This window comes from Eulemur rufifrons, chromosome 30, assembly GCF_041146395.1.
Source record: "Eulemur rufifrons isolate Redbay chromosome 30, OSU_ERuf_1, whole genome shotgun sequence".
NCBI classification, from domain to species: Eukaryota; Metazoa; Chordata; class Mammalia; order Primates; family Lemuridae; genus Eulemur; species Eulemur rufifrons.
In genome coordinates, this window is record NC_091012.1 from 93,661,772 (window position 1) to 93,688,198 (window position 26,427).

The 26,427-nt window shown below is 37.2% G+C and overlaps 1 protein-coding gene across 1 annotated transcript in view; it reads left to right on the forward strand.

Annotated features, from left to right (window-relative positions):
• OPHN1 (oligophrenin 1) overlaps positions 1-26,427 on the forward strand; it is a 310,055-nt gene that overhangs the window by 264,771 nt on the left and 18,857 nt on the right. The window contains exons 18-19 of the mRNA XM_069463584.1: positions 444-603; positions 22,996-23,143. Of these exons, the coding sequence (XP_069319685.1) occupies positions 444-603; positions 22,996-23,143 (308 nt within the window). The remainder of the gene's footprint in view (positions 1-443; positions 604-22,995; positions 23,144-26,427) is intronic.

Consider the following 26,427-nt stretch of genomic DNA (forward strand, 5'->3'; position numbering starts at 1 on the left):
TTTTTTTGGGTTTTTGCTTCTCTGAGGTGGGGAAGGGGCTAGATTCCTGACTGAAGAGGCTGGTAGGCACTCTCTCCTTGTGCTTTGTTGTTTTTGTACATGCTTTACACTTACATGGGCTCTTTATCTTACCTGAATGTCTTCTTGCTTCCCTCCTGTCTCTCCAAATACTGTGATTGTGGCCCCCACTTCACTCCCAACTATCCTAAGTTCTTCAGTGCTGCTAGCTAAATTAGCTATGTCTTCCTTTGTCTCTTGATTATATACTATCTGATATTCTTTGCTAGTTGTGTCCTTTGTAATCTTGTCTTCCCATATATACTCCGGTCCTTTTCCTTTCTTTCTACTTTTTAACTCTTGCCCACTATAGCACCGAACACAGTCTTGGTTACGCGGTGGTATTGGAGCAAGTCTTGTTAATCAGTTTCTTTTTGTTCTGGCAGTGTGTGTGAGCACAGCAAAGAGAATCTTATGACCCCCTCCAACATGGGGGTGATCTTTGGGCCGACCCTGATGAGAGCTCAGGAGGACACTGTGGCCGCCATGATGAATATCAAATTCCAGAACATCGTGGTAGAAATTCTAATCGAGCACTTTGGCAAGGTATGCATTTTCTATTTTTCCACCACTCCTGCAAACATGTGACATTTTTCTCCAACTGCCTTTTAATGTTGTGTTTTCTTCCTTGGCTCAAGTTGACAATGAGAGAAAATCCCATTATGACACAGTGACATTTAATGGCAATCCTGACCCTCAGAAATTCATTCATTCAGGAAATATTGCTTGAGCATATAACAATTTTATTATCAGGCACCATGCTAGATGCTGTGAGTATTGCAGAAGAAAAATTCACTGTCTGTGCCTTTAAGGAGTAAATAATGTAGTATGAAGATACAGAGGTAAACAGAAGAAAATGTTAAGTATAAAAGTAATTTATACACAATCAAACTGTAGGGGAGAACATATTAATGTATATCTTCTCAACCATTGCTAGGTTGCTGGCTGAAATCTCTATAACAAAAGATAGATTAACAAGAGAAAACCATATAAATTTATTTAATAAGTTTTATATTACACAGGAGGCTTTAGAAATGAAGACAGGTAAATTTGTGCATTTTATATACTAAGTTTCATGAAGAAGTAGATTGTTCTGAAGATATATGATTAGAGGACAAAAAGGTGTGATCTGATGGTAATAAACTTGGTCTTAGTAAGGTCTGTTTGTTCAGATTCTTCCTGAAGCTTCTGTGTAATCCAGGATATGGATGCTTTTTTCCTCCAGGTATAATGAGTGTACCTCTTGAATGAAAGGTTATGACCTACTTTAGAGGAGAGTTAGAGAATTTTGGGGGGCCCTGATTCAGGGGAGTAGGGTGGGAGAAGGTCATAGAGACCTTGATTCTCCACAAATGCCAGAATGCTATTATTTGGTATAGTGAGTCCTGAACCACATAAAAACCATAAATAAATCAATACTTATACTTCTTTGAACCCCATCTCATTCCAAAAGCAGTTAAGGTTGTATATTTTATATGGTATATAAAACAGGAGACAATATTATAATCAGGTGAAATGGTAAAGGTAAAACAAGGGTACAGACAGAAACCAAACCCAGGAATGACTTTCAGGCAGGAATTATCTATTGCTAAGTCTTGTACAATTGCTACAGATTCCCTACATTTGGCTATAAGCTTCCATACAGCTAGTGCCATCCTATGGAAGCATAATTCAACAAGGAAGGACAGGGAGGCAGTGACAGCAGGCCTTGGTGATTGGAAGTGGAAGATGTGAGAGAGGAGATTTCTGAATCCTGATTTTCTGACTTGGCTGACTGGTGTGTTGGGGCTGTCCTTCATACATACAAGAAATATAGAATGAGAATGTTTGGGGGAGATGGAAAAAGGCTCAGTTTTGTGTAGGTTGGAGTTGAAGTTTCTGAATGATATCCAGAGAGCAATGCCTGGCACACAGTTGATTGTGTGGATCTAAGGCTGGCAACAGCAAACTTTTTCTTAAAGGACCATATAGTGAATATTTTGGGCTTTTCAGGCCAACAACTTCTGAACTTTGCCTTTGTGGTGGGAAAACAGCCATGGACAATATGTAAACAAATGTGTGTTGATGGATTCTAATAAAACTCTACTTACAAAATAGTCAACATGCCTGTGAGGTATAATTTGTTGACCCCTGTTCTAAAGCCCAGATATAATTTATTGACAAATTGATTCATTCATTTGACAAATATTAATATATATTGACTACCCAGTATATGTCAGGTACTGTCATAGGCACTAGAGATATAGTTCTCATGAAGTTTATATTTTAGAAGAAGTAGAAAAACAGTATTAAAAGTTAGTAAAATATATATGTTACATGGAAAGGAATGTTATGGACAAAAAGCAGAGAAGGGGAATACGAAGAAGGCTTGAGAAGTAGTTTTGCAATTTTGAATATAGCGAGTAAAGGTGGAAGTAAAGAAATGAGGATGTCCTCACAGAGAAGATTATCTATGAACAGAGACCAATAGGAAGTAGAGTAATGATCCATTCAGCTATCTAGGGGGAAAGCATTCTAGGCTGAGAAAATAGTAAGTGCAGAATCCCTGAGGCAGAAGTTTACTTATCTTATTTAAGGTGTAACAAGGAAGACAGATTGGCTAGACTCAATTAAGCAGAAGATGAAATAGCAAAAGATGGGTTCAAAGAGGTAATGGAGAGTGAAAGCAGAGTAGTAGATCCTGTAGTAGAGTCTTAGAATCCATTGGAAGGATTTTGGCTTTCCTCTGCCTGAGAAAGATAGAAGGAGGGTTTGGAGCATGGGAATGACATAATTCGACTTAGGGTTGTTTTTTTGTTTTTTTTTTTGAGACAGAGTCTCACTTTGTTGCCCAGGCTAGAGTGCCATGGCATCAGCCTAGCTCACAGCAACCTCAAACTCCTGGGCTCAAGCGATCCTCCTGCCTCAGCCTCCCGAGTAGCTGGGACTACAGGCATGCGCCACCATGCCCGGCTAATTTTTTCTATATATATATATATATATTTTTTTTTTTTTTAGTTGTCCAGATAATTTTGAAGTCAGTAATCTAAAATTCCAGTTTAAGAGCTTAGAAAAAGGAGAGCAAAATGAATCAAAAGCAAGCAGAAACTAATAAATACATGTAAATAATAAAAATAAGATCAGAAATCTCTGAAAGTGAAAAAAGAAAAATAATATAGAAAATCAAAGAACTGGTTCCAAAGAACTAAACCCCAAAATCAATAAAATTCACAAAGTTCTAGCATGACTGACAAAAAAGAGAAGGAACAAATTATACCAGTATGTGGAATGAAACAGAAGATTTCATTAATAACACTTTGGCCATTAAAAAGGATAATAAGGGAGTAATATGAACAAGTCTGTGCATATAAATTTGACAACTTAGATGAAATGGACCAATTTTTTAAAAAGTACAAACTGCCAAAATTCACCCAATATGAAGGAGGTCATTTGAATAGCCAAATAACTAATAAGGATATTGAATTCATAATTTAATTGCATGTAAAAAAGAAATCCGCAGGCCTACATGATTTGATTAGAAAAGGTTTCCAAATAATTAAAGAAAAATTCATACCAATTCTATACAGTCTCTCCCAGAAAATAATATAGGAGGAAATACTTCCTGACTCATTTTATGAAAGCAGCATTTCTTTGATACCCAAAACTCAAAAAAACAGTACAGGAAAACAGAACTATAGATCAATATCCTTTGTGCATATAGATGCAAAACTTAATAACAAAATATTAGCAGATAGAATTGAGCAGTATAAAAAAATTATACACTGTAACTAAGGGGATTCTTCCAGGGATTCAAGGTTGATTCAATATTTGACAATCAATGTAATCTACCGTATTAACAGACTAATGAAGCAAAATCACATCTTATCAGTTTATGCAGGAAAAACCATTTGAAAAAAATAACGTCTATTCATGTTAACAACAACAACAAAAAAACCTCCCAGGAAACTAGATATGGGGAAAATATCCTCAACATGGTAAAAAGAAATCTACAAAATATCCCATGGCTAACATCTTACTTACTCATGAAATATTGAATGCTTTATCCTTAAGATTAGAAATAAGGCAAGGATGTTCACTCTCACCATTGCTATTTACCATCGTAATGGAATTCCTACCCAGTGCAGTTAAGCAAGAAAAGGAAGTCAAACACATTTAAATTGAAAATGAAGAAACAGAACTTCTCCTTTTTCAGATGACAGAATTATCTACATGGAAAATCCTAAGGCGTCTATAGATAAAAAACAGTTCCTAGAACTAATAAGTAATTTCATTAAGGTTGCAGGATTCAAGATCATGCAAAAATTACTTGTATTTCTATATACTTACAGTGAATGTGTGGGAACTAAAATTAATACCGTTTTAATTATTTGTTTTATTTCAGCATATTATGGGGGTACAAATGTTTAGGTCACATATATTGTCTTTGCCCCACCCGAGTCAGAGCTTCCAGCTTGTCCATCCCCCAGACCATGTGTATCACACCCATTAGGTGTGAATATACCCATCCCCTTCTCCCCCTCCCATCTGCCTGACATCTGATGAATGTTATTACTATATGTGCACATGACTGTTGATCAATTAGTACCAATTTGATGGTGAGTACATGTGGTGCTTGTCTTTTCATTCTTCGGATACTTCACTTAGTAGAATGGGTTCCAGCTCTACCCAGGATAATATAAGAGATGCTAGATGACCATTGTTTTTTGTAGTTGAGTAGCATTCCGTGGTATCTATATATACCACATTTCATTAACCCACTCATGTATTGATGGGCACTTGGGTTGTTTCCACATCTTTGCAATTGTGAATTGTGCTGCTATAAACATTCAAGTGCAGATGTCTTTTTTTATATAAATGTCTTTTGTTCTTTTGAGTAGATGCCCATTAATGGGATTGCTGGATCAAATGGTAGTTCTGCTTGTATGTCTTTGAGGCATCTCCATATTCTTTCCACAGAGGTTGTGCTAGTTTGCAGTCCCACCAGCAGTGTTTGAGTGTTTCTATCTCTCCACATCTACGCCACCATTTATTGTTTTGGGATTTTTGATAAAGGCCATTCTCATTGAAGTTAAGTGATCTCTCACTGTGGTTTTGATTTGCATTTCCCCGATGATTAGAGATGTTGAGCATTTTTTCCTATGCTTTTTAGCCATTAGTCTATCTTCTTTTGAAAAGTTTCTGTTCATGTCCTTTGCCCACTTTTTGATAGGGTTGTTTATTTTTTTCTTGCTGATTTTCCTGAGTTCTATTTAGATTAGATTCTAGTTATCAGCCCTTTATTGGATGTGTCACATGCGAATATTTTCTTCCATTCTGTAGGTGTTGTCTGTTTGCTCTCGTGATAGTTTGCTTGGCTGTGCAGAAGCTTTTTAATTTGATCAGGTCCTACTTATTAGTTTTTATTCTTAACAATTTTTTTGAGGAAATTCCAACTTTAATTTTAATGAAAAATACGTTCTTTGGCAAATGGTCTCACCCTAACCTAGTTCATAAGGTGTTATTTTGCTATGCCAAAAGCATATTCTGTGGCATTATTTGAAGAGCAATGTAAGTGTTGGTTATCTGTTATTCTCGGGATCTGACAGGAGACCATTTCTTCAACAGTGGTCAGCTGTTGAGTGAGGTTGTCACACTCTTGCAATCTGTAATATGTGTTAAATGATTGATGTTTTGACCTTTGTGTGATACCAGAAATGAATGTACTCTGACCATGTTTCCCAAACAAACATGGTAACCAAGGATTTTTTTCTCATTTATGAATTTATGTCATATGAAACATCTTACATGGAGATATGAAATGAAGGCCCAGTTTATTTTACATTTATCAAATTACCTTTTTTGAAACAGCAAAATGATGTGTTGGTGAGATTGTTCCAGAAATCCTGGACCTTATGTAGGTGTAACCTCATAGGATGGTTGCGGGGATTAAAAGACATAATATATGTGGGAGTTGGTGCTGCTGTGCAAGTATCAGGGATTATATGTTCCTGCCAAGTTGTTCAGTTAATGGGGTATGATTTTTCATTTGACATATTATAATTTCAGTAATGTGTTTTTTCCATTTACACTTGATCTTTAATAGAAAAGGGCTTAAACACATTGGTTTTAAGTTTCTCTATCATTCTCTTCCTTCAGCCTCTCTTTTAAGAGTATCTACTGTCTCTGAAATTTAAAGGCATTAGAAGAATTGATACTTAAAGGAGTCTATTCTGAAGTCTTAAAGAATTTTTTTTTCAATTTGAATCATCTTCCCTAAATTACTTTTATAAATTGGAAAGTAGGTAATTGATAAAGGAAGAAGATCTACTTCTATAATGATTCCCTAGAACAACATTGTTAATCATTCCTGAGTTCTCTCTCTTCGCATCTCACTGAGCAGTATGTATCAGGGTACCCGAACCTGATGTTACTCACTTGAGGCACATAGGTAATTTGGACTGTCAGGAGGAGGTTGACTTCCATTTTCTGAACTTTTTTGTGGGGAGGGGGGTGCTGCTAGGAATTACAGGGGGAGAGAGAGTTCAGCTCTGAAGGCAGTGCTCAGCAATTTAGTTTTGAGGATAGACCCATTTTAATTAAGTGACAAAATATGTGATAGATCCATTTGAATGTTAGAACTGGAAAGGGGCCTTAAAGACCTTCAGGCCAGGCTCTTCGTTTTATATAATGCCTCCTTTAGCACACCACAATAGTGGTAACAGACTCAGATTTCTCCACTTCCATTCCCACTTCTGTACTCTTTGCAACCTCACCTCATTCCCACAGTTCTGCTCAACTAGTTTAAATAAGAACTCTGATCCCAGTCCCAAATTCTTAGCTGTTGTCTCACTTGTGATTTGTTAGCTCATTTCCTCAGCTACACAACCTGTCATCAGTCGTTTTCCCTCCTTTAGTGTTGCCCAGCTCACTGTATTGGAACTGGAAGCCAGCAGCTGTTCCTCCTTAGACTTAATGACCATGGGGTGAAGCCATCAGCCCAGTGTGGGACAATGTCCTTTTAGCTCATTTAATCCTCATTCTAACTCTCTGAATGATGGATATTATATCCATTTCTTGGATTAGGAAGTGGAGGCACTGGTATGTGGTAAGTGGCAATGCTGTGAGACTTAAATCTGAGCATGGCAGATTACGGCTGTACCTTAGGGAATGGGGCCCTGTTGTATGTGAGGTGTTGAAGATAGCACTGAGTTGTGCTTTGCTTTGCATCACTGATGTTGATTTAGCTGTTCTAGTCTCTCTTGAGTTCCCTCCTCATTCCCAATCTTTTTACTGGGTGGGTAGCTGCTTTTTAATCATACAAGATCTTGCCTCACTGTGTTAAGTATGGTTTTATGGAAGAATAATTATTTTTGAGATAATTAGAAAGTCTATTATCAGTGTATGTCAATGGATTTTTGCCTTATCTCGAAAGATGTATGGTTGGAAGCCATGGTCGAGGGGACTGGAAAATTGAGTGGTACAGTCTTCTTCGCACACATAGATGGTTGAGGGTAGTTCTTCCTGTGAACTGCCCCAGAGAAAGCTATGTTGTTCTTGATGTGGAGTTTGTGAGAGCTCCATTGCTGTTTATGTCCCCTAACGGCCAAATGGGACCTCGTCGAGGAAAAGAAAACAATGTTGTAGCAATGTAATGCATTCGAGCAGGCAAACAAGAGCCCCTTGTAAGAAATGACTCTGATTTATGTATTTTTTCAGACACCCAGTCTAGCAATCTAGAGGAAACAGACCCAGTCTGTCTCTTTTGTCTCTCTAATATATGGCATCTGTGAATTTAGATCTGCCATGAGAGGGCAGCAAGAGTACAGATGACTGTGTCTCTCCACCTCTTCTTTCTGGAATAATAGGTAGATTGAGTGATCGAGAGATAGATATTTTAAAACCTAAAGGTAAATATGTAGTTATACTTTATAGATTTTACTTACAGATTTATATTTTACATTATTTATATATTCATATTTTAATATCTATGTGCATCCACATATTCATATATCCATGTCTATATACCTTTCATATTTATATATATATGGAGTTATGTGTAACAAGGGAGTAAGAGAGAGAATCTAATTAAACCAGGTCTCTACTTCATTGCCTTTAATTTCTGAAATGATAAGGTTAAGCTAAAAGTTATTAAAAATAACATTTTATTAGTCTCTACATTTGAGAACATTTTCATTAGTTTGTACATGTGAGTCTAATATGTAATTAGCTGAGAGTCTGGCAAACATTTTCAAATGAATCTTCAGGAAAAATATCTTTAAGTATGGATATTAAAATCAAAATGTAACCTGAAGAAAAATATCTTTGAGCAGAGAATTATTAAGATTGAGAAAATTCAGATGTATTCATTAGTCACAGGGAATCTTTGTTTCAGTTTCAATTTTTCAACCCTGGCTAAGTAGAGATCTTCTCATATTCTCCACAAGCCCAGTTCTCTTTAGCTTTGAAGCAAGGTTAAGAACTTTTAGAGGTGAATAAGCATGTCCAAGCCCTATGAGATAGGGTGATAAGTGTAGGATGGGGCTGTGAGCTATGGTTTACCTGCAATGAGCTGAAATGTTCCTTACAAGTCACCCTTTTAATTCTAGTCATCCTAAGAATTACCTTGAGGATTCAGCAAAAGGTACAAATATGTTCTCCTTCCCTTTTCTTCTCTACAGTTGGCACTGTGATAATAATTACCACAGTAAAAACAATAGCATTTTTTCAAGGGTTGTTATGTGTCAGGTACTGTGCTAAACATTTGACATTCAACATCTCATTGAATCCTTGCAACAACTTGATGAGGTATTCCCTCATTTTACTTCCAGGTAACCTGAGGCCTAGAGAGGGTAAGCTTGTTATTGACTCAAATATTCATTTTTATTTTCTCTTTGGAGGCTTATAGTTTGTGTGTGGGTGAGAGAGAGAGAATACAGAATCAGAGATTTTTGAAAATTTAAAAAGATCTCCAAGATCATATGGTCCATTCCCCTCAATGGCTGGTGATTATCTTTTTTTTCTTTTCTTTTACTTTTTATTTATTCAGGATATTATGGGGGTACAAACATTTTGGTTACATGTAATGCATTTGCACCACCCAAGCCAAGGTTATAAGCGTGTCTCTCCCCCATATAGTGTATTCCACTTGGTGATTTTCTAATTTTGCCTTTGCTGTTCTCCTTTGAGTGGTTTTAGGTCTCAGATTGGAACATCAGGGTCTTCATAATACTGTAAGACTGGAGCTAGTGTGTGAGAGAGAGCCAGATGGGTGTACTTTGGCAGCTAGACTTCAGGAAACTCAGTCTGCTGATAGTGACAATAGGAATTTCAGAGACCAGGAATCAGTGGAGAAACGCTGAAAGATTGGGTTGACTTTTTCATTGCTCTGAGATTTTGGGACTCATGGCTTGGTCACTGCTACTTTCTTGGATCAAAAATTCTTACACAGAACCCTGAAAATATCCAGACTACCTCTGTAGGCTTTCCACATATCCCCAGAGATGAGAATATAATGGAAAGAATGGGAAAAAAATAGCTTTGGAACCAGACAGCCTTGGGTTTGAATCCCAACTCCATCCTTTACTACCTGGGTGATCTTGAACAAGCCAGTTTACCTCTCTGAGCCTTGTTTCCCTCATTTTTAAAATGGGACTAATAATTCCCATTGGAATTGAAATGGGACTAATAACTCACTAAGTTGTTGCGAGGATTCAGTGAGATAAATGTTTCAAGCATTTTGTAAATATTATAGTATCCTGCCTATTTTAGTACTTCCCATGCCAGATACCACAACCCCTTTACTGTAGCATATCAACAGGAGATGAACTTTATCGTAGTGATGGTATTCTCCCATAATTCTTTTACCTTGATATCTATTAAGTCCTTGTAGTCAAAATAGACTTTTCTTAGAGGTCCTTAGACCACTGCTTGTTTATAGTTGTTAAATGATAGAGAAACTCTTTATGTCCCCAGCCTAAAAGCATCCTAAGTTATACTAAAAGGAAAATTCCACTTGAAATCTGCCATCTCATTCTTAGTAGAAAACACATAATCCATGGCAAGTAAACAAAGGTATCCTTAACAGGATCTTACTTCATTCCCCCCTCTCCCTTGGTATTCTCTTCCCAAGGAATGTGGCCATGGGAATGGACAATCAGAATATATGGATTGGTGTTTGGCCTTGAAGAAAAGCCCCGTGTACTTTGAGTTTCCCATTTCTTTCTTTAGGATTTGTTTGTGTTATGTTTCAAGGGTAGATCATTATTCCTTTCTCAGAACTTGCATAGAATAACAGACCTATTATATATAATCATTAGGAGTCCATAACTGTTTCATTCAGAAGGTACTGTGTTTTAAGGGAAACGGGCACCAGATTGGGCATTAAAACTTTTTGGTTCTAGCCTCGGTTCTACTATCGACTAGTTTTGGGGCCTTGAGTAAGTCACTTCCCTTCTTTGGACATCAGTTTTTCCATAGTATAACGTATAACTAGGATTAAATAGGATTCTAGAATGTTATATTTACAAAGGCCTTAAAGACTATGTGTTGCTGAGACTAAAGACAGCCTTAGTGACAGCCCTCTTTTAAAAAGTTGGCTCTTGGTAACAATAGACGTGACATTTTCAAAGTTTTGTACATATTCTAAGTAAACTTGGTGACATACTTGATGTTTAAAGTGGTTTATGCCAAATGCTAAGAGCTCATTATTTTTGACCCCATTGCCACCTTTGTTTCTAATGTAGTTTAGAGTATGATTTTTGCTAGTATAACCAGACCCCAGAAAGCTCAACATAGCCTCAGCCAGAGAGTAAATGGAGACTCAGTGGAAAGCTGGGATTCATCAGAGCCAAGTCTTGTAGCTTTGATTTATAGAAAGGCGGGTTGTTTTTTTGTATAATCTGATATTTGCAGCCCTGAAGCAGCATCTGGAAAGAATCTGGATAGCTGCTTAGTTTTGCCAAGATTTCTGAGAGTTAGAATGAGTCTGGATCTCTTGGCCTTTGGCAATTAGAAATGACCATCTTAAGTTAAATTTCTTCTCATTTTCACACCTAAAGACATGACAGAGAAGAATCCAGAAGGGGGTTAATATCTGACTAAACTTAGACAAGCAGTTCATTAACCCCCTTCCCAGTGGAGGTGATCCCTTTCTTGGCAGTGCCTCAAAGCCCAACAAATGTTATCATCTAGATTTAGTCCCCAGAAGCCTTCAGAGAGGGATTCCCAGAAGTTGGGCTCCTGACTACAATGGTGGGCAACAGCCAAGGCCCATCAGAATGAAATAATATTCCTTGGGTATGGAATTCTCTTAGACCAGGCCTTTAGAATTCAGTTCAGCTAACATTCACTCAGTGGCAACCATGAGCCCAGAAAACAAGTAAGCACTGGTTTGCTTCCAGACTCTGCTCTGGTCACCCTTTGGGATTTTTCCTGAAGTCACTATCAAAAGCCATGAAACCCTAAGCATTCTTAAGCAATCTACAGAAAGCCCAATCAGTCTGTCCTCTGCTTTCTGGAGTTTTGGAGTGTGGGAAAAGGAGTTCTGCCTGATACTGTTTCCACCCACAGGATTATTTTTTAAACTTAAAATGTTTCCTTCTATGGTTTATATTGGAAAGAGTGTTAGCCTTGAAGGCAGATACATCTGACCTCATATCATAGTCCTGCCACTTACTATCAGGTGACCTTGGACAATGCATACTTTTTATTCCCAGGAAAGCCTTTGGCCTCAAATCCCCTCTCTAGTCTTCTCCCCAGTGAGTTGACCTAGTGTGTTTATGAGTTAAGAATTCCTACTTAATTTTTCAGCTTTAGCAGAATGGTTCAGCAACTTGTACCACTACCATTTTTACCTTCTACTACTGCTGTCACCTCCCCTTTATAATGACTGCATGAGATGCACAGGTTTATATCCTGAGCTACCTCGTATTTGGCCCTGTAGAAAAGCTCAGTGCACTGTGAATCAAGAGATCTTGGGCCCATCTTCTCTTTCCTTCCTCCTCTCTTAAGAGAAACTATGGAGTATTCCCCAAGTTTTCCTTCCCAATCTCACTTAGTATGTCTGTAATTTATAGTTCTGTTTTCAAGGCACTAAAGGAATCCATTCATTCAATAAATACTTAGTCAACTCTTATTATGTACCAGGCAAAGTGCTTGGCACTGGATATATGCACCTGTAAACAAACAAAAGGCGAGTCTTTCATGGGACTTATATTCAACAGGGTAGAGACAGATGATAAACAATTCAGTATATTTATCACGTGGTGATAAGTGCTCAGAAGAAAAATAAAGCAAGGTAAGTGGTTGTTATTTTATAGAAGGTGGTCAGAGAAGGCCTTTGTTAATGTGATATTTTGAGCAGAGAACTGAATAAGGATACAAGCCATGGAAGATATCTTTAGGAAGAGCAATTTTATGAATAGTGAAGACCAAATGCAAAGGCCCTGAGATACAAGTGTGCTTGGCATGTTGACAAGAGAAGAGACCAGGGTGGCTGGGATTGAATGAACAAGGAAGACAATTTGCTCCCTTTCTCTTCCCAAAGGGAATAGGAGTAACACAACAGGTTAAAGCTCATCATTAAAAAAAGAGATATGAAGTGAGGCCTTTGGAGGGCCCATAGAACAGAAAAGAGGGTAAGTTTATTCTTTTTACTACAGTAATTGCCAATATTTCCACATTAAAACTTGGCTCCAAAGTTTACATCTGTAGGCCAGCTTTGGGAAGGATGTTGCAATCTATGATGACTGTAGGGTTATACATGCCACATTTTAATTTTTGAGAGGATTCACACAGGAAGTGTCCCCTGTGTGTTTCTAGACATCTCTCCAAGCGTGGTTCTTAGCCTACCAAGCACCTTCTCTGAGCCCCGCCTACTGGCACATTGGCAGAAATGGTCTCAGAAGGCTCCTGACCAATGACTCAGTATACATGGAAGAGACAGGCCCTGTAGATAACACACAGTCCAGGTGGAATTGGCAGCTCTCTTCATAAACTCTAGAAGTCAGTGAGCCCATATCGATCTTAAGGCCCTGGAACCTCCCTGAAGAAGAGCAGTCTGTGAGGAAAGGTTGTTGTCAATGAGATGGACAAATTTGTAGAACTAGAGGTGGGAAATAAGATCATTTAATCTGATAGAGTGCTTGAAGAGCCATTAAGTTCACATCCCCCGATTTTATAGCATATAACCACTTTATCCACTGTTGCTCCAATCTCAATCTTTATCTCTCTCTGTTCCTCCTTCTTTTCCTCCCTCCCTCCCTCGGTATTTATATGTGTGTGTTTGTGTGTATGTTTTTCTCCATCTTTTCTCTGTATATCTCCAAGGAAATATGGGTTTAAGTTCTTTTTAAGGTTGGTAATAATTATAATAGTTATCATTTATTGAGTGTTTAATATGTTCCAGGCTAGGGTTTTTGCATACAGGTATACTGATTTTATTACATTTTGCCTTAATGTACTTTGCTGATATTGGGTTTTTTAAAAATTGAAGATTTGTGGCAACCCTGCTTTGAGCAATCCATGAGTACCATTTTTCCACCATGTGCTGAGTTCATGTCTCTGTTGTACATTTTGGTAATTCTTGCAATATTTCAAGTTATTCATTATTATATTTGTTGTGGTGATCAATGATCTTTGATGTTACTATTATGATTTTTCTTTGGGGGGGATGCGCCACAAACCCCATCCATATAAGATGGCAAACTTAATCAATAAATGTATGTGTTCTGAATGCTCCATTAACTGGCCATTACCCCATGTCTCTCCCTCTCTTCAAGCCTCCCTATTCCATGAAATACAACAATATTAAAATTAGGCCAGTGAATAGCCTTACATTGGCCTGGAAGTGTTCAAGTGAAAGGAAGAATGAGTGACACATCTCTCACTTTAAATCAAAAGCTACAAATGATTAAGTTTAGTGGAATAGGCAGGTCGAAATCAGTGATAGATTGAAAGCTAGGCCCCTTGTGCCAAACAGTCTTGAAGGAAATTAAAAGTGCCACTCCAATGAACACACAAATGGTAAGACAGTACAACAGCCTTATTGCTGATATGAAGAAAGTTTTAGAGGTCTGGATAGAAGATCAAACCAGCCACACACAACATTCCCTTAAGCCAAAGCCTAATTCAAAGGAAGGCCATAGCTCTCTTCAATTCTGTGAAGGCTGAGAGACGTGAGGAAGCTGCAGAAGAAAAGTTATAAGCTATTAGAGGTTGGTTCATGAGATTTAAGGAAAGAAGTCATCTCCATAACATAAGCGTGCAAATTGAAGGAGCAAATGCGGTTGGAGAAACTGCAGCAAGTTATCCGGAAGATCCAACTAAGATCATTGATGAAAGGGGCTATAGTAAACAACAGATTTTCAGCATAGATGAAACAGCCTTGTATTGGAAGAAGATGCCATTTAGGACTTTCATAGCTAGAAAGGAGAAGTCAATGCCTGAGCTTCAAAGTAAAAGCAGTCTGTCTTGTTTGTGGCTAACGTAGCTGATGTCTTTAAGTTTAAGCCAATGCTCCTTTACCATTCTAAAAACCCTAGGGTCCTTAAGAATTATGCTGAATCTACTCTGCCTATGGTCTGTCAATGGAACAACAAAGCCTTGATGACAGCACATCTGTTTTTAGCGTGGTTTACTGCATGTTTTAAATCCACTGGTGAGACCTCTACTTTTCAGAAGAAAAGATTACTTTCAAAATATCACTGCTCATTGACAGTGCACCTTTTTAACCTCAGTATTATACTCTCACTTCCCAATTACAGTTGGAGAAGGAATAAATGAGTTAAAGCTCTATTACTCACTAGACTTTAAAGGGCCTGGCCACTAAGATTCATTCATTCATTCATTCATTCTAAAACCTGTTATTGAGCTGTTCCCTCTTGCCTGGTGCCCTTCTAAGCACCAGGTTCTAGAGACAAATCAGACAGAAATCTTTGCTGTCAGGAAAGTTATGGGACTGGCAGGGATTTAGGGATCTTGGACCAACTAACACTCAGGTTGCAGTATGATAACTAATGAAAATGTGCATTGGATGCTATGGAAGCACATGGAAAGGGAACGTACCGCTGTCTTGGGAATCATAGAAGGCTTCATTCAGTGGTTAACACATGGGGTGAATTCTGAATATGAAAGGAGTAGATTAAGCTACAGGCTAGCCTCCTGTAACAAAGGTCCTCCTATAACAGAGGACTACAAATTCAATGGCTTAAATGAGATATAGAAAAGTTCCTTTTTCTCTCACATAAAAGTCTAGAGGTGAACAGTCCAAATTGGTGGGACAGCTCTGCCATCCTTACTACTTGTCTTCAATTTCTAGATCCTTGATAGCTGTTCCATTTGTTTCTGTTTACTACCTAAGAGAGAAAGGGAAAAGAGAGAGAATTGAATATAGACAGCTTCTTTATAAAAACATGACCCAGAGGTTTGCATATGTCGCTTCTACTTGTATTCTATTCTCTAAAACTTAATCACATGACCTGCCTTACCCAGCTGCAAGGAAGGCTAAGAAATGTAGGCATGGGTGCCCAACTATAACTCAGTAACTTCTGTTAGTATAGGTAAGAAGGGAATCTGGATGCTGGTAAGCAATTAGCAGCCCCTGCCCTAAGGGATGAAAGTATTCTAGGCATAGAGAACTCTGTGTCCATACAGGAATTAGGGACCAAAGAATTTTAAAACTATAAGAAACTAATAAGGAACTAAATAACTGAGAGACTAGAGAACCATAAGAATTCAGTGTAGCTGTAGTATATGGTGAATATAGGGGAAATAGTAGACAATGGGACTGGAGATTGTAGGCAGGGGCCAGATGATGTGGCACCTTGTGTACTAAGGAATTTGGATTTTGTCATGAAGACATTGAGGAGTCAGTGAAATATTTTAAGCAGAGGAGTAACACAATTAGAGTTTAGAAGGATCGCTCTACCTGCCCTTGGGGAGACAGATTAAAGGAAGGAGTGACTGGAGGCAGAAGAACTAGTTTGGAGACTATTGTAATCATGGAGACACATGATGAGATGCAACTAAAGCAGTGGCAGTGAGCAGGAGGGTAGATTAGAGAGACATGAAGGAAATATAATTGATATAACTTGGTGACTGGATGGATGTGGGATGTGAGAGAGAGGGAGGATACCAGGATAATAATGTCCAGTTTTCTGGCTTGGACATTAGCACTGTTTTAGGTAATGAAAAATTATAAAGGAAGAATTAAATGTGTTTCATTCTAGAATTGTTGAGTTTGAGATACCTCTGAGATATCCGTACCACAGCATTGAGCAGGCAATTAGATATATTTTTAAAGAAACCAGTAGAGAAATCTGGTAGTGAGAATGAGAATGGATGAAACTGTAGAGAGCAAATGAGTCTAGATTAGTGAGATCAATAGAAGACTGAGAACACAATTCAGGCCATTGAAAGTGACTGGACAGTGTTCAAAGGAGCAGAAATGTGTTCATTTTGAAAGATAAAGTGGGAGGTATTTTTAGGGAGGGAATGGTTCAGTGTGTCAAATATTGGAACAAAGTCAAAATAGAGATTGAAAAGCATCCACTGGATTTGGTGGTTAGGAGGTTAGTGGTGATCATTGTGAAAACAGTTACAGAACAGTGGTGTGTGCAGAGACCAGGTTGAGGAGCAAGTGGAGGATGAAGAAATGGAGGCCAGACTTGCTGGGAAGTATAGCAGAAAAGAAGTGTGATGGCCCGTAGGCAGAGGGATTGTGATTCAGACCAGAGGGACTTAAGTCAGTTTCAATGCTTTTGAGAAACAGTAGTGTAAGAGAAGGGACAAATGTCAGAGGAAGATCCCTAAGAAGACAAGAAGAGATGAGACTGGATCCAGAGCCATCCTCTTTTGATAGAAAGTGAGGAGTTAAGATAAGTTTAAAAATGTGCCAATGAGTTTGTCAGTATCAGGACAGGAAGTTAAAGATGTTTTTTTCTAATGACTTCCATTTTCTCTGAAGTATGAGGTGAGGCCATGTGAGAGGGGAGGTGTCTGTGATCTGGTGTATCCTGAATGCCTCAGCAAGGATGACATCTAACTGAGCAAGGGGAAAATAATAGATGATGAGTTCATCTTCGTTAATAACAGTCACTTTAGTACAATCAAATAAGGTTTTTGGATGAATGGATGGATGGATGCATGGATGGATAGCTGCAAATAAACATACTAAATACGTATTCTATTTCCCTTCACTCAACTTTTGCAGTATTTTCAGAAATTTAGTTTAGGATTAAAATTTCTTGGATCCCATCTGCGTTTAGTAACGCTATTCTCATTTGTTATTCATGTTCATTTTTTTAGGATAGAGTTTCTCAACCTCACCATTAATTTGACATTTTGGGCTGATAATACTTAGTTGTGGGGACTGTCCTATGCATTGTAGGATGTTCAGCAGCATTCCTGGCCTTTCCCCACTAGATGCCAACCTGCCCCCCATAGTTGTGATGATAAAATATTTGCACAGATGTCATGAAATGTCCCTTGGAGGAAAGAATTGCCCCCAGTTGAGAAGCTCTATTCTAGACCAAATGGAAAGGCACTGGAGAGAGAAAACGGGGATTTATGCTAGACAGGTACTTTTCAGGCATTTATCAGTTGATCCTGACAATTTTACTTGAAGGTAGGCATGATTCTCTTAAATGATTTATGTCAGATGACTGAGGTCATACATGATAGAGCTGGAATTTGAACTCAGTTGTGTTAGATTCTTAACATTTAGGTGCTTTCTTAAACAACAATAAAAAAGACTTTCAGAGTTATTTCCTTTTCATTTTTTTATGTTTTTAAAAAAATCAAAATAAAGTTAAAATTCAGTATAAAAATTTAAATAATGTATAAGTTTATAGACTAAAATATGAATTTTTCCTTTGGCACTCCTTTAATCCTATTCACTTTCCCAAAGATGATGATGATTAACAATTTAGTGTATATGCTTCTAGACCGTTTTCTATGCATTTGTAAACCTAAAAAGACAAATACACACATATACACACAAAGTCATTTTTTAATTATGATACCATACTATATATACTATCATGTAAAACATTTAATCTTTACAATATTTATTTAATCTTTCCACATTAGTTTATATAAATCTACATCATCACTTTTTAATAGTTACATAGTATTCTTCAGTGGTGAACCACTATTTATGTAATCTTCCCCATGTTAGTAGTTATTTATGTGGTCTTATTGTTTTTTATAAGAATGGTGCATGGAACTTGCATGGATAATCAGTGTAGGCATGTGTCAGAATTTCTGCTCAATAAGAGTCCTAAAAGCACAGAGAATCAAAGGGCATGCACATTTTAAATCATGATGCTAGCTGCTACTAGACTGCCCCCAAATACCGTTAAATCAAATCACTCTCCCAATAACAACTTTTAAAATTGACTATTTTAACCACTCTTTTGCTAGTTTGAGGCAATAGCAATTTTTCTTAAATCATTAGTCTAATCAGCAAAATGTGATATCTTGTTTAAACTATGTATTTTTGTAATTATTGTTAAAGTTGACTTTTATGTTTATTGGCTTATTTGATTTTCTATGTCCCTTTTAATGCCTTTGGCCATTTTTCTATTAGGCTGTCCATCGTTTTTCTTACTGATTGGATATTAACTCATTGTCTATTATGTATGTCGCAAATCTTTTCCCCTAATTTATTGCTTGCCTTGTGAGTTTTAAATGACATTTGTTGCCTCAAAGAAATTATAATGTTTATAAATCTAGTCTGCTGTTATTTTCTATGACAGCTCTTATGTTTTTATTTTGTTTGGGAAATACTATTTAGGGTAGTTATAAATTTTACACAAGAAGTATAATATGGGAAATTGGGTATTCATTTGATAAAATTAGAATTATCTCTATCTTATACCACACACAAAAATAAATTCCAAGCAGAATATGTATCTGAAGATGATAATTAGAAAATAGTACTTAGAAAAATTATATGAAAATATTTTCATGATTTTAATATAGAGATATTCTTCCTAAGCAAACATTTGTGAGGAAACAAGCACACTTAAAATTGTTGGTGGGGATATAAATTGTTATAATCTTGTTATAAATTTTATAATCTTATAAAAAGCTATAAACAGCTCTACAAACATAGAGAGGTAAAACTGACATCAAATTGCACACATTTAAAGTGTAATTTTGTAAGGTTTAATATATGCGTATACCCATGAAACCATCACCACAGTCAAGAGAGTTTATATATTCATCACCCCCAAAAGTTTCTTTTTGTCCCTTGGAAGTTTTTCCCCTCAACCAACTCACTCACACACACCTCCACCTCAGGCAACTGTCAGTATAGATTAATTTGCATTTTCTAAAGTTTTGTATAAGTAGAGTCATATAAGATATTCTTTTTTTGATCTAGCTTCTTTCATTCAGCATAATTATTCTGAGATTAATCCAGGTTGTCACATGAATCAATAGTTCTTTCCTTTTTATTGCTGAGTAGTGTTCTGTGTATACACTACAATTCGGCTATCTATTCATGAGTCAGTGGGTATTTGGGTTGTTTCCAGTTTGAGGCTATTACAAGTAAAGCTGCCTTGAACATTTGTGTACGAGTCTGTATGGCTATGTGTTTTCTTTTCTTTTATGTAAACATACAGGAGTTCATGACTGGGTTACATGGTAATTATATGTTTAATTTTTTAAGAAATGGCTAAACTGTTATCCTAATTGTACCATTTTTCTTTCTGGAAGAGACTGAAATTCATATTAATTCTTTATATGTTTGGTCGAATTTTCCAGTTAAACCATCTGGTCCTGGAGAGTTCTTTTTTAGAAGTTTTAAAACTATGAATTCAAAATTTTTAATGGTTATAGAACTATTTGGATTATGTATTTCATTGGGCCATGTTTTCTTTTAAATTTACTCTACATTGTATGATTTTTACATTCCCAGCAGCAATGAAAGTTCTAATTCCTCTATAACCTCATTAACATGTGGTATAGTCAGTCTTTTAATAATCTCAAACATTCTAGTAGGTGTATAGTAGTATCCCATTGTGGTTTTAACTTGCATTTCCCTAATGACTTAATGTTGCTGAACATTTTTTAATGTTTGCTTTTTGTATTAATGTCTTCTTTTGTACAGTTTCTGTTCAAATCTTTTGCCTCATGTTTAAAAACTGATTTCTTTGTTTTTTTTAATTATTGGGTTTTGATAGCTCTTTATACATGCTGAATTACAAATCCTAAGATTTGCCAATATTTCAACTCAGCCTTTGGCTTTTCTTTTCATTCTCTTAATATTTTGTCTTTTAGAAAAGCACAAGTTTTTAAATTTGATAAAAGTCTAATTTATTAATTTCTTTCTTTTATGAATCATTGTATCTAAGAATTCTTTGCCTTATCCAAAATTGTAAGGATGTTTCTCCTAGAAATTTTATAATTTCAGCTTTTACATTTGGGTATAGGACCATTTTGAGTTAGTTTTTATATATGGTGTAAGATATCGATTGACATTCTTTTTTTTGCATATAGATATCCCATTATTCCAGCATCATTGCTTTCCTTTATCCACTTAATTGCCCTTGTAAAAAATAAAATCAATTATCTATATGTGTGTGGGTCTATTTCTTGACTTTCTGTTCCATTGTCTAATCTTGACACCAATGCCACACTGTCTTAATTCTTCTAACATTATAAGACTAGAAATGACGTAGTGTCAGCCCTCTAACTTTTCTTTTTATTTTTCAAGATTGTTTTGGCTACTATAGGTCCTTTTCATTTCCCTATAAATTTTTGGATCAGCTTGTCAATTTCTATGTATTAACACAAGCTTACTGGTATTGGGGTTGTGTTCAATCTATAGATCAATTTTGGGAGAGTTTGCATATTAACAATATTGAGTCTTCCTACCTGTGAACAAATATTAATACATCTCTATTCAGGTTTTCTTAATTTTTCTCAGCAGTATTTTAAAGTTTTTAATGTACATATGTATCTATCTCCTCTCTGGTACTCTGCCTTGCAAACTCTTGCTTCCTTTTCTTCCCCATACTCCCAACTCATATCTTGAGGGAGGCTGCTGGGCTTTACCTGGGTTTCTCTTTTTGCACTATGGCCTGCAAAACTCTCTCCAGGCGGTAAGCTGGACATTCGTAGGGCTCACCTTGTTTGTTTTTCCTGTCTCTCAGGGATCACTGTCCTTCACTGCTGGATTTACAGTGCCTTGAAAACCATCGTTGCATGTGTTTTTCCTAGTTTTTGTTTGTTTTATTTTTTCCAGTTGTTTAAGGCTGAAAGAGTAAAACTAGTCTCTCTTGCCCTATGTTGGCTAGAATAAGAAGTAGCTGTTAATCTTTTCAGGGGACAATTTTGCCTTTTATAAAAGAATTTTAAATGCGTTTGTCTTTTAACCCTACAATTCTAGGCACTCTTCTAGGTGCTGGAGATAGAGGAGTGATACTTGACAAACATATTTCCATATATCTTCAAATCTAGTTGGGAGACAGACAACAAACAAAATAAGTAAAATATATACTGTATTAGAAAGTGATAAGAAATGGTGAAGAGAAAAAAATTAAACAGGAAAGGGAGATAGGAGTGGTGAATGGAGGGAAGCATGTCAAAGTTTTAGATACATTAACCTGGAAGGCCTTAGTGATGAGAAGGGTGTATTTAACTAGCATCCTGGAGGAATTCATAGAGCAAGCAATATAGATATCTGGAGAAAAGGCAATCCAAGTATAAGAAATAATGCAAAAGGCTAGTGTATTTGATGAATAGCAAGGAATATCTGTAACAAGTACTACAGTGTCTGAGCAGAAGCTCCCAAAATGGTAACTCTTCAGAATAGCATTATTAACAGTGGTGGAACCGGGAATATGACCTTGAACTTTATGGTCTCAATGCTCATCTGCTTGCTACTATGTCAGAGAAATATACTCATAGCTTGTGATTTTTCATGTATTATTCCTTATCATTGTGTACCTTTTCCACAGGCCTGTCTTGTGTTCCCAACCTTGTAATTTCCATGACTTTGTAGCTTATTTTGACCTTTGCCTGATAGGATGTTCAGTTCTGACATTTCTCTTTATACTCATCAGTGGGGTTGATTTTGTTGTTCTCACTGTCTGGACAGGGATCCCCTTCCTTCTTCGCCACATAAGTGGGCTATCCTGAAGTGTATACATTCTGGCTTGAAAGGTCAGTCTTCCCAGAGAGTGGAAAACCCTTACGTACATATGAAACACTATATAAAAATTCTAATCACAGCTCCCCCTTCATGCTTACAGCATTCCTTATAGCATCCAAGGCACTTTGTTTTTGCTTTTTAATTTTATTTTACTTCTATGTTTTTTGAATAGGTGATGTATCTAGGTATTGAATTTTAAAAGAACAAAATGATATAGGCGGGAAAAATAAGTTTTCCTTCCTCTTTTCTCCAGCTGATCATTATTCTTGCCTTGAGACAAGCAATGTAACCAGATTCTTTGGTATCCTTTCAGAAGTATTGAGTGCACGTGTGTATATGTGCATGTAGGTGTGTTTAGTCTCCTTCCACACCCCATCCTCCTCCATACAGTGTACCTGGACACCCTTTTCACTTGATTCTTATCACATCCTGTGAAGTAGGTGGTGCTATCCTCATGTTACAAATGAGAACGCCGAGGCTCAGAAAAGGAGGTAAGTTGCCTAAGGTCTCCCAGGAATTAAGTGGAAAATGCAGGCCTGATGTTGCAGTCTTTTGTCTGTATTCTTTCCTCTGTGCTGAGAAGTTTCATGTCCTTTGCCTTGGGCATGATAGGAAATAACTAAACACTTTTGAGCAACTGGAGTGGTTTAAGAAAGTTCCCACCAAATTCCTTTACTCATATTACTATTCATGTTGCTAGCTCTAGATATAAGGCTGGCAGGCATCAACTGGTGGGTAGCATTAGGAAGACAAAAATTTGATTTAATTGTTCCCCTGATATCTTCTTCCTCCCTCCACAGATCTATTTAGGTCCACCTGAAGAAAGTGCTGCACCCCCAGTGCCTCCACCTCGGGTGACAGCAAGAAGGCACAAACCAATCACGATTTCAAAGCGCTTGCTGCGGGAAAGGACGGTTTTCTATACTTCTTCCCTGGATGAAAGCGAAGGTCAGTACTGAGTGAGTGGCAATTAGACACAAACATGATATTGATGGGCAGAAGTGGAGGTGTGGCCATCTTTCTCCATACAAAGGTAGACCTTTCCTGCCTCCTAGGCTTAAAAGCAGCCAGGGGGAAGCGAGGTTTGTAGTTTGTATTCAGACAGGAAATTAGTTCTTTGGAGGTGGATAGTGTAAAGGGAGCTCCCACGGTCCCTTACAAGGTGAGTAAAGGATCCAAGATATTCTCATATCTTATGCCCCAAATACATTGAAATGAGCGTGCAAGATGCTTTCTGAATGTTCTGAGATTTTAACGTCAAGTACAGCTAATCTGGATTGAGTGACTCCCATGTGTCAGGTACTGTGCTAGGTGCTAGTTGAAATTAAGACACATTCTCTGGCCTTGCAATATAAAAGGAGACATAGATATATGAACACACATAAATGCCATTCAATGGAGTAATTGCTGGTATGGAGCCTATACCCATCTAAATGGGTCTGTGTCCCTACTATTCCACTGAGACCACTTTTGTCAAGGTTATCAATAATCTCCATGTTGCCACACCAAATAGCCACTCCACTGCTCTCATCATACTCAGTTTATTAGTAGCATTTGACACAGTTGACCAACTCCTCCTTCTTGAAAGACTTAATTCACTTGGCTTTCAGGACACCAAACTTTCCTACCTCACTAGACAATCCATCTCAGTCTCCCTTACATGTTGGGATGCCCCAGAGCTTTTTCTCAGCCCTCTTCTCTTTGTTCTTTTCCTGTGTGATCCTATTAAGTCATATGGTTCTAAATATCATTTAAACGCTGAAGTCGATTTCCAAATTTATATCTCTAGGACTGATATCTGCCCCATCTATTGCCATCTCCATCTCCCTGCTCAACGGTTCTCCTTGAATGACTCATGGGCATGTGAAATTTAAAATGTGCAAAACGCAACTCTTGATTCTCTACTTCTCCTTAACCTGCTCCTACTCTGATCTCCCCCATATAAGTAATTGGCAGGCCCAATTACCCAAGTGCTATGGTCAAGAACTTTGGAATCATCCTTGATTACTCTTTTTCCCTTTTCCCTCACATCTGATCCATCAGCAATGCCTGTCAGCTCTACATGCCCATTATTTGGTAAATCCTACTGTGATGGTTGAACCACTATCATCCCTTACCTGGTGTCCTTGTTTGCCTTCTTGCCTGCCTATAATACATTCTTTGCAGCAGCCAGTAAAATGTACATCCTTAAAAAAATCAGATCACATCACTCCCTCTGTCCCAAATTTTCAGCGATGTCTCTTCATGTTTAGAATAAAATTTACATTTTATTCTATATTATATGACCCTTGCTTGTCTTTCTGACTTTCATTTCTGAACTTCACTTTCTCTCTGTCTCCTTTGATTTGTGTGCTCTAATCTTATTGCTCTTGCTGTTCCTTATATGTGTCAAACGTACATAAGGGCCTTTACATTTTCTGTTCTCTTAGCCCTAAACATTCTTCCTACAGAACTTCCATAAGGCTCGCTCCTACATTCAGATCTCTGGTCAGTGTCATGGCCTTGTAGAGACCTTTTCTGAGCACTCTACTTCAATAGTTCTTTCTCCTCCTCCAGTCACTCTCTATCTCTTTACACTGATTTATGCTATTCATATCACCTGTTATAATGCTATTTATTATCTGTCTTTCCCATTAGAATGTAAGATCTATTTTATCACCAGTTCCTAGAACAACTCCTGGTACATATTTCATGTGTTTGTTAAATATTTCTAGAAAGAATGAATTTATGTATAAGGAATGATGAAGATAAAGGGATCACCTCTTTCATAGAGGAGGTGAGCTGACATTTAAGAGAAAGTGGAAGAGAACATTGAATACCTACTCTGCTGTACCATCATCTTATTTTAATGGGATGAATTTGTTTGTTTATATACAGTCTCCCTAAATACAAACTCTATTTCAGTATAAACATTTTTGTATACTTTCTAGCACCAGTGCAGTATCTAGCACATAGTACAATAAATAAATGAATTGGGTTTCATTTGACCTATGGTCTAATTTCATCTTGGCCACTAGCCTGCTTAGTAAGTTGAGCTAGTCACGTCCCCTCTCTGGACCCCAGTTTTCCCCTCTGTGTGATGAGGGCTTTATTCCAGAAGATCACCAATGGGATCACCCAATCTAGACGATTATTTTTTTATTTTTAACTTTTTAAAAAAATTTAATTAATATGCCATAACATTCACCCTTTTAAAGTGTAAAATTCAGTGGTTTTAGTATATTTTGTGCAAGCATCTTATTCTAGAACGTTTTTTTCACCCCCATAAGAAATCCCATATCTTCCAATTCACCCCCAACCTATGACAATTAGTAATCTCCTTTCTGTCTCTACAGATTTGCCTGTTCTGGACATTTCATGTAAATGGAATCATACAACATGTGTTCTTTTGTGCCTGGCTTATTTCTCTTAGCATGTTTTCAAGGTTCATCAGTGTTGTAGCATGTATCAGTAGTTCATTCTTTATGTCTGAATAATATTCCATTGTATGGATATACCACAATGTATTTATCCGTTCATTAGTCGATGGACAGTTGGATTGTATTTAACTTTGGTTATTATGAATAATGCTGTTATGAACATTGATTGACAAGTTTTTGTATGGATGTCTATTTTCAATTATCTTGGGTATATACCTGGTCCTGAAATTACTGGATCACATGGTCACTGTACATTTAAACTTTTCAAGAATTGCCAGGCTGTTTTCCAAAGTAGCTTCACCATTTTACTTTCCCACCAACAATGGATGAGGGTTCCAATTTCTCCATATCCTCACCAACATTTAGTACAGTCTGTCTTTTTGATTCTAGGGGGTATGAATCCATAATCTCATTTAATCTTCAAAACTCCTATATAAGGTAGGTATTTGAGCTCTATTTTCTAATGAAGTCATTGGAAGCTCAGAGAGGGTGAGTAGTTTTCCCAATTAACACAGCTACCAAATGACAGAACAGCAATATGAATTCATATATCTTATTCCAAAGCTCATTTGTCTGTAATAACTAACATATTATACTTACTGTAGCCTGTCTGAACACTGTTCTAAGACGGAGCCAATCCTTCACTCAAACACTATTCTTTACCAGTATCAACCATTATCTTACCCCCAAATTTGTTATCCACCCTCCCCTTTTTTTTAAGAGACAGAGTCCAGCTCTGTTGCCAACGTTGGAATGAAGTGGCAAGATTATAGCTCACTATAGCCTCAAACTCCTGGGCTCAAGCGACCCTCT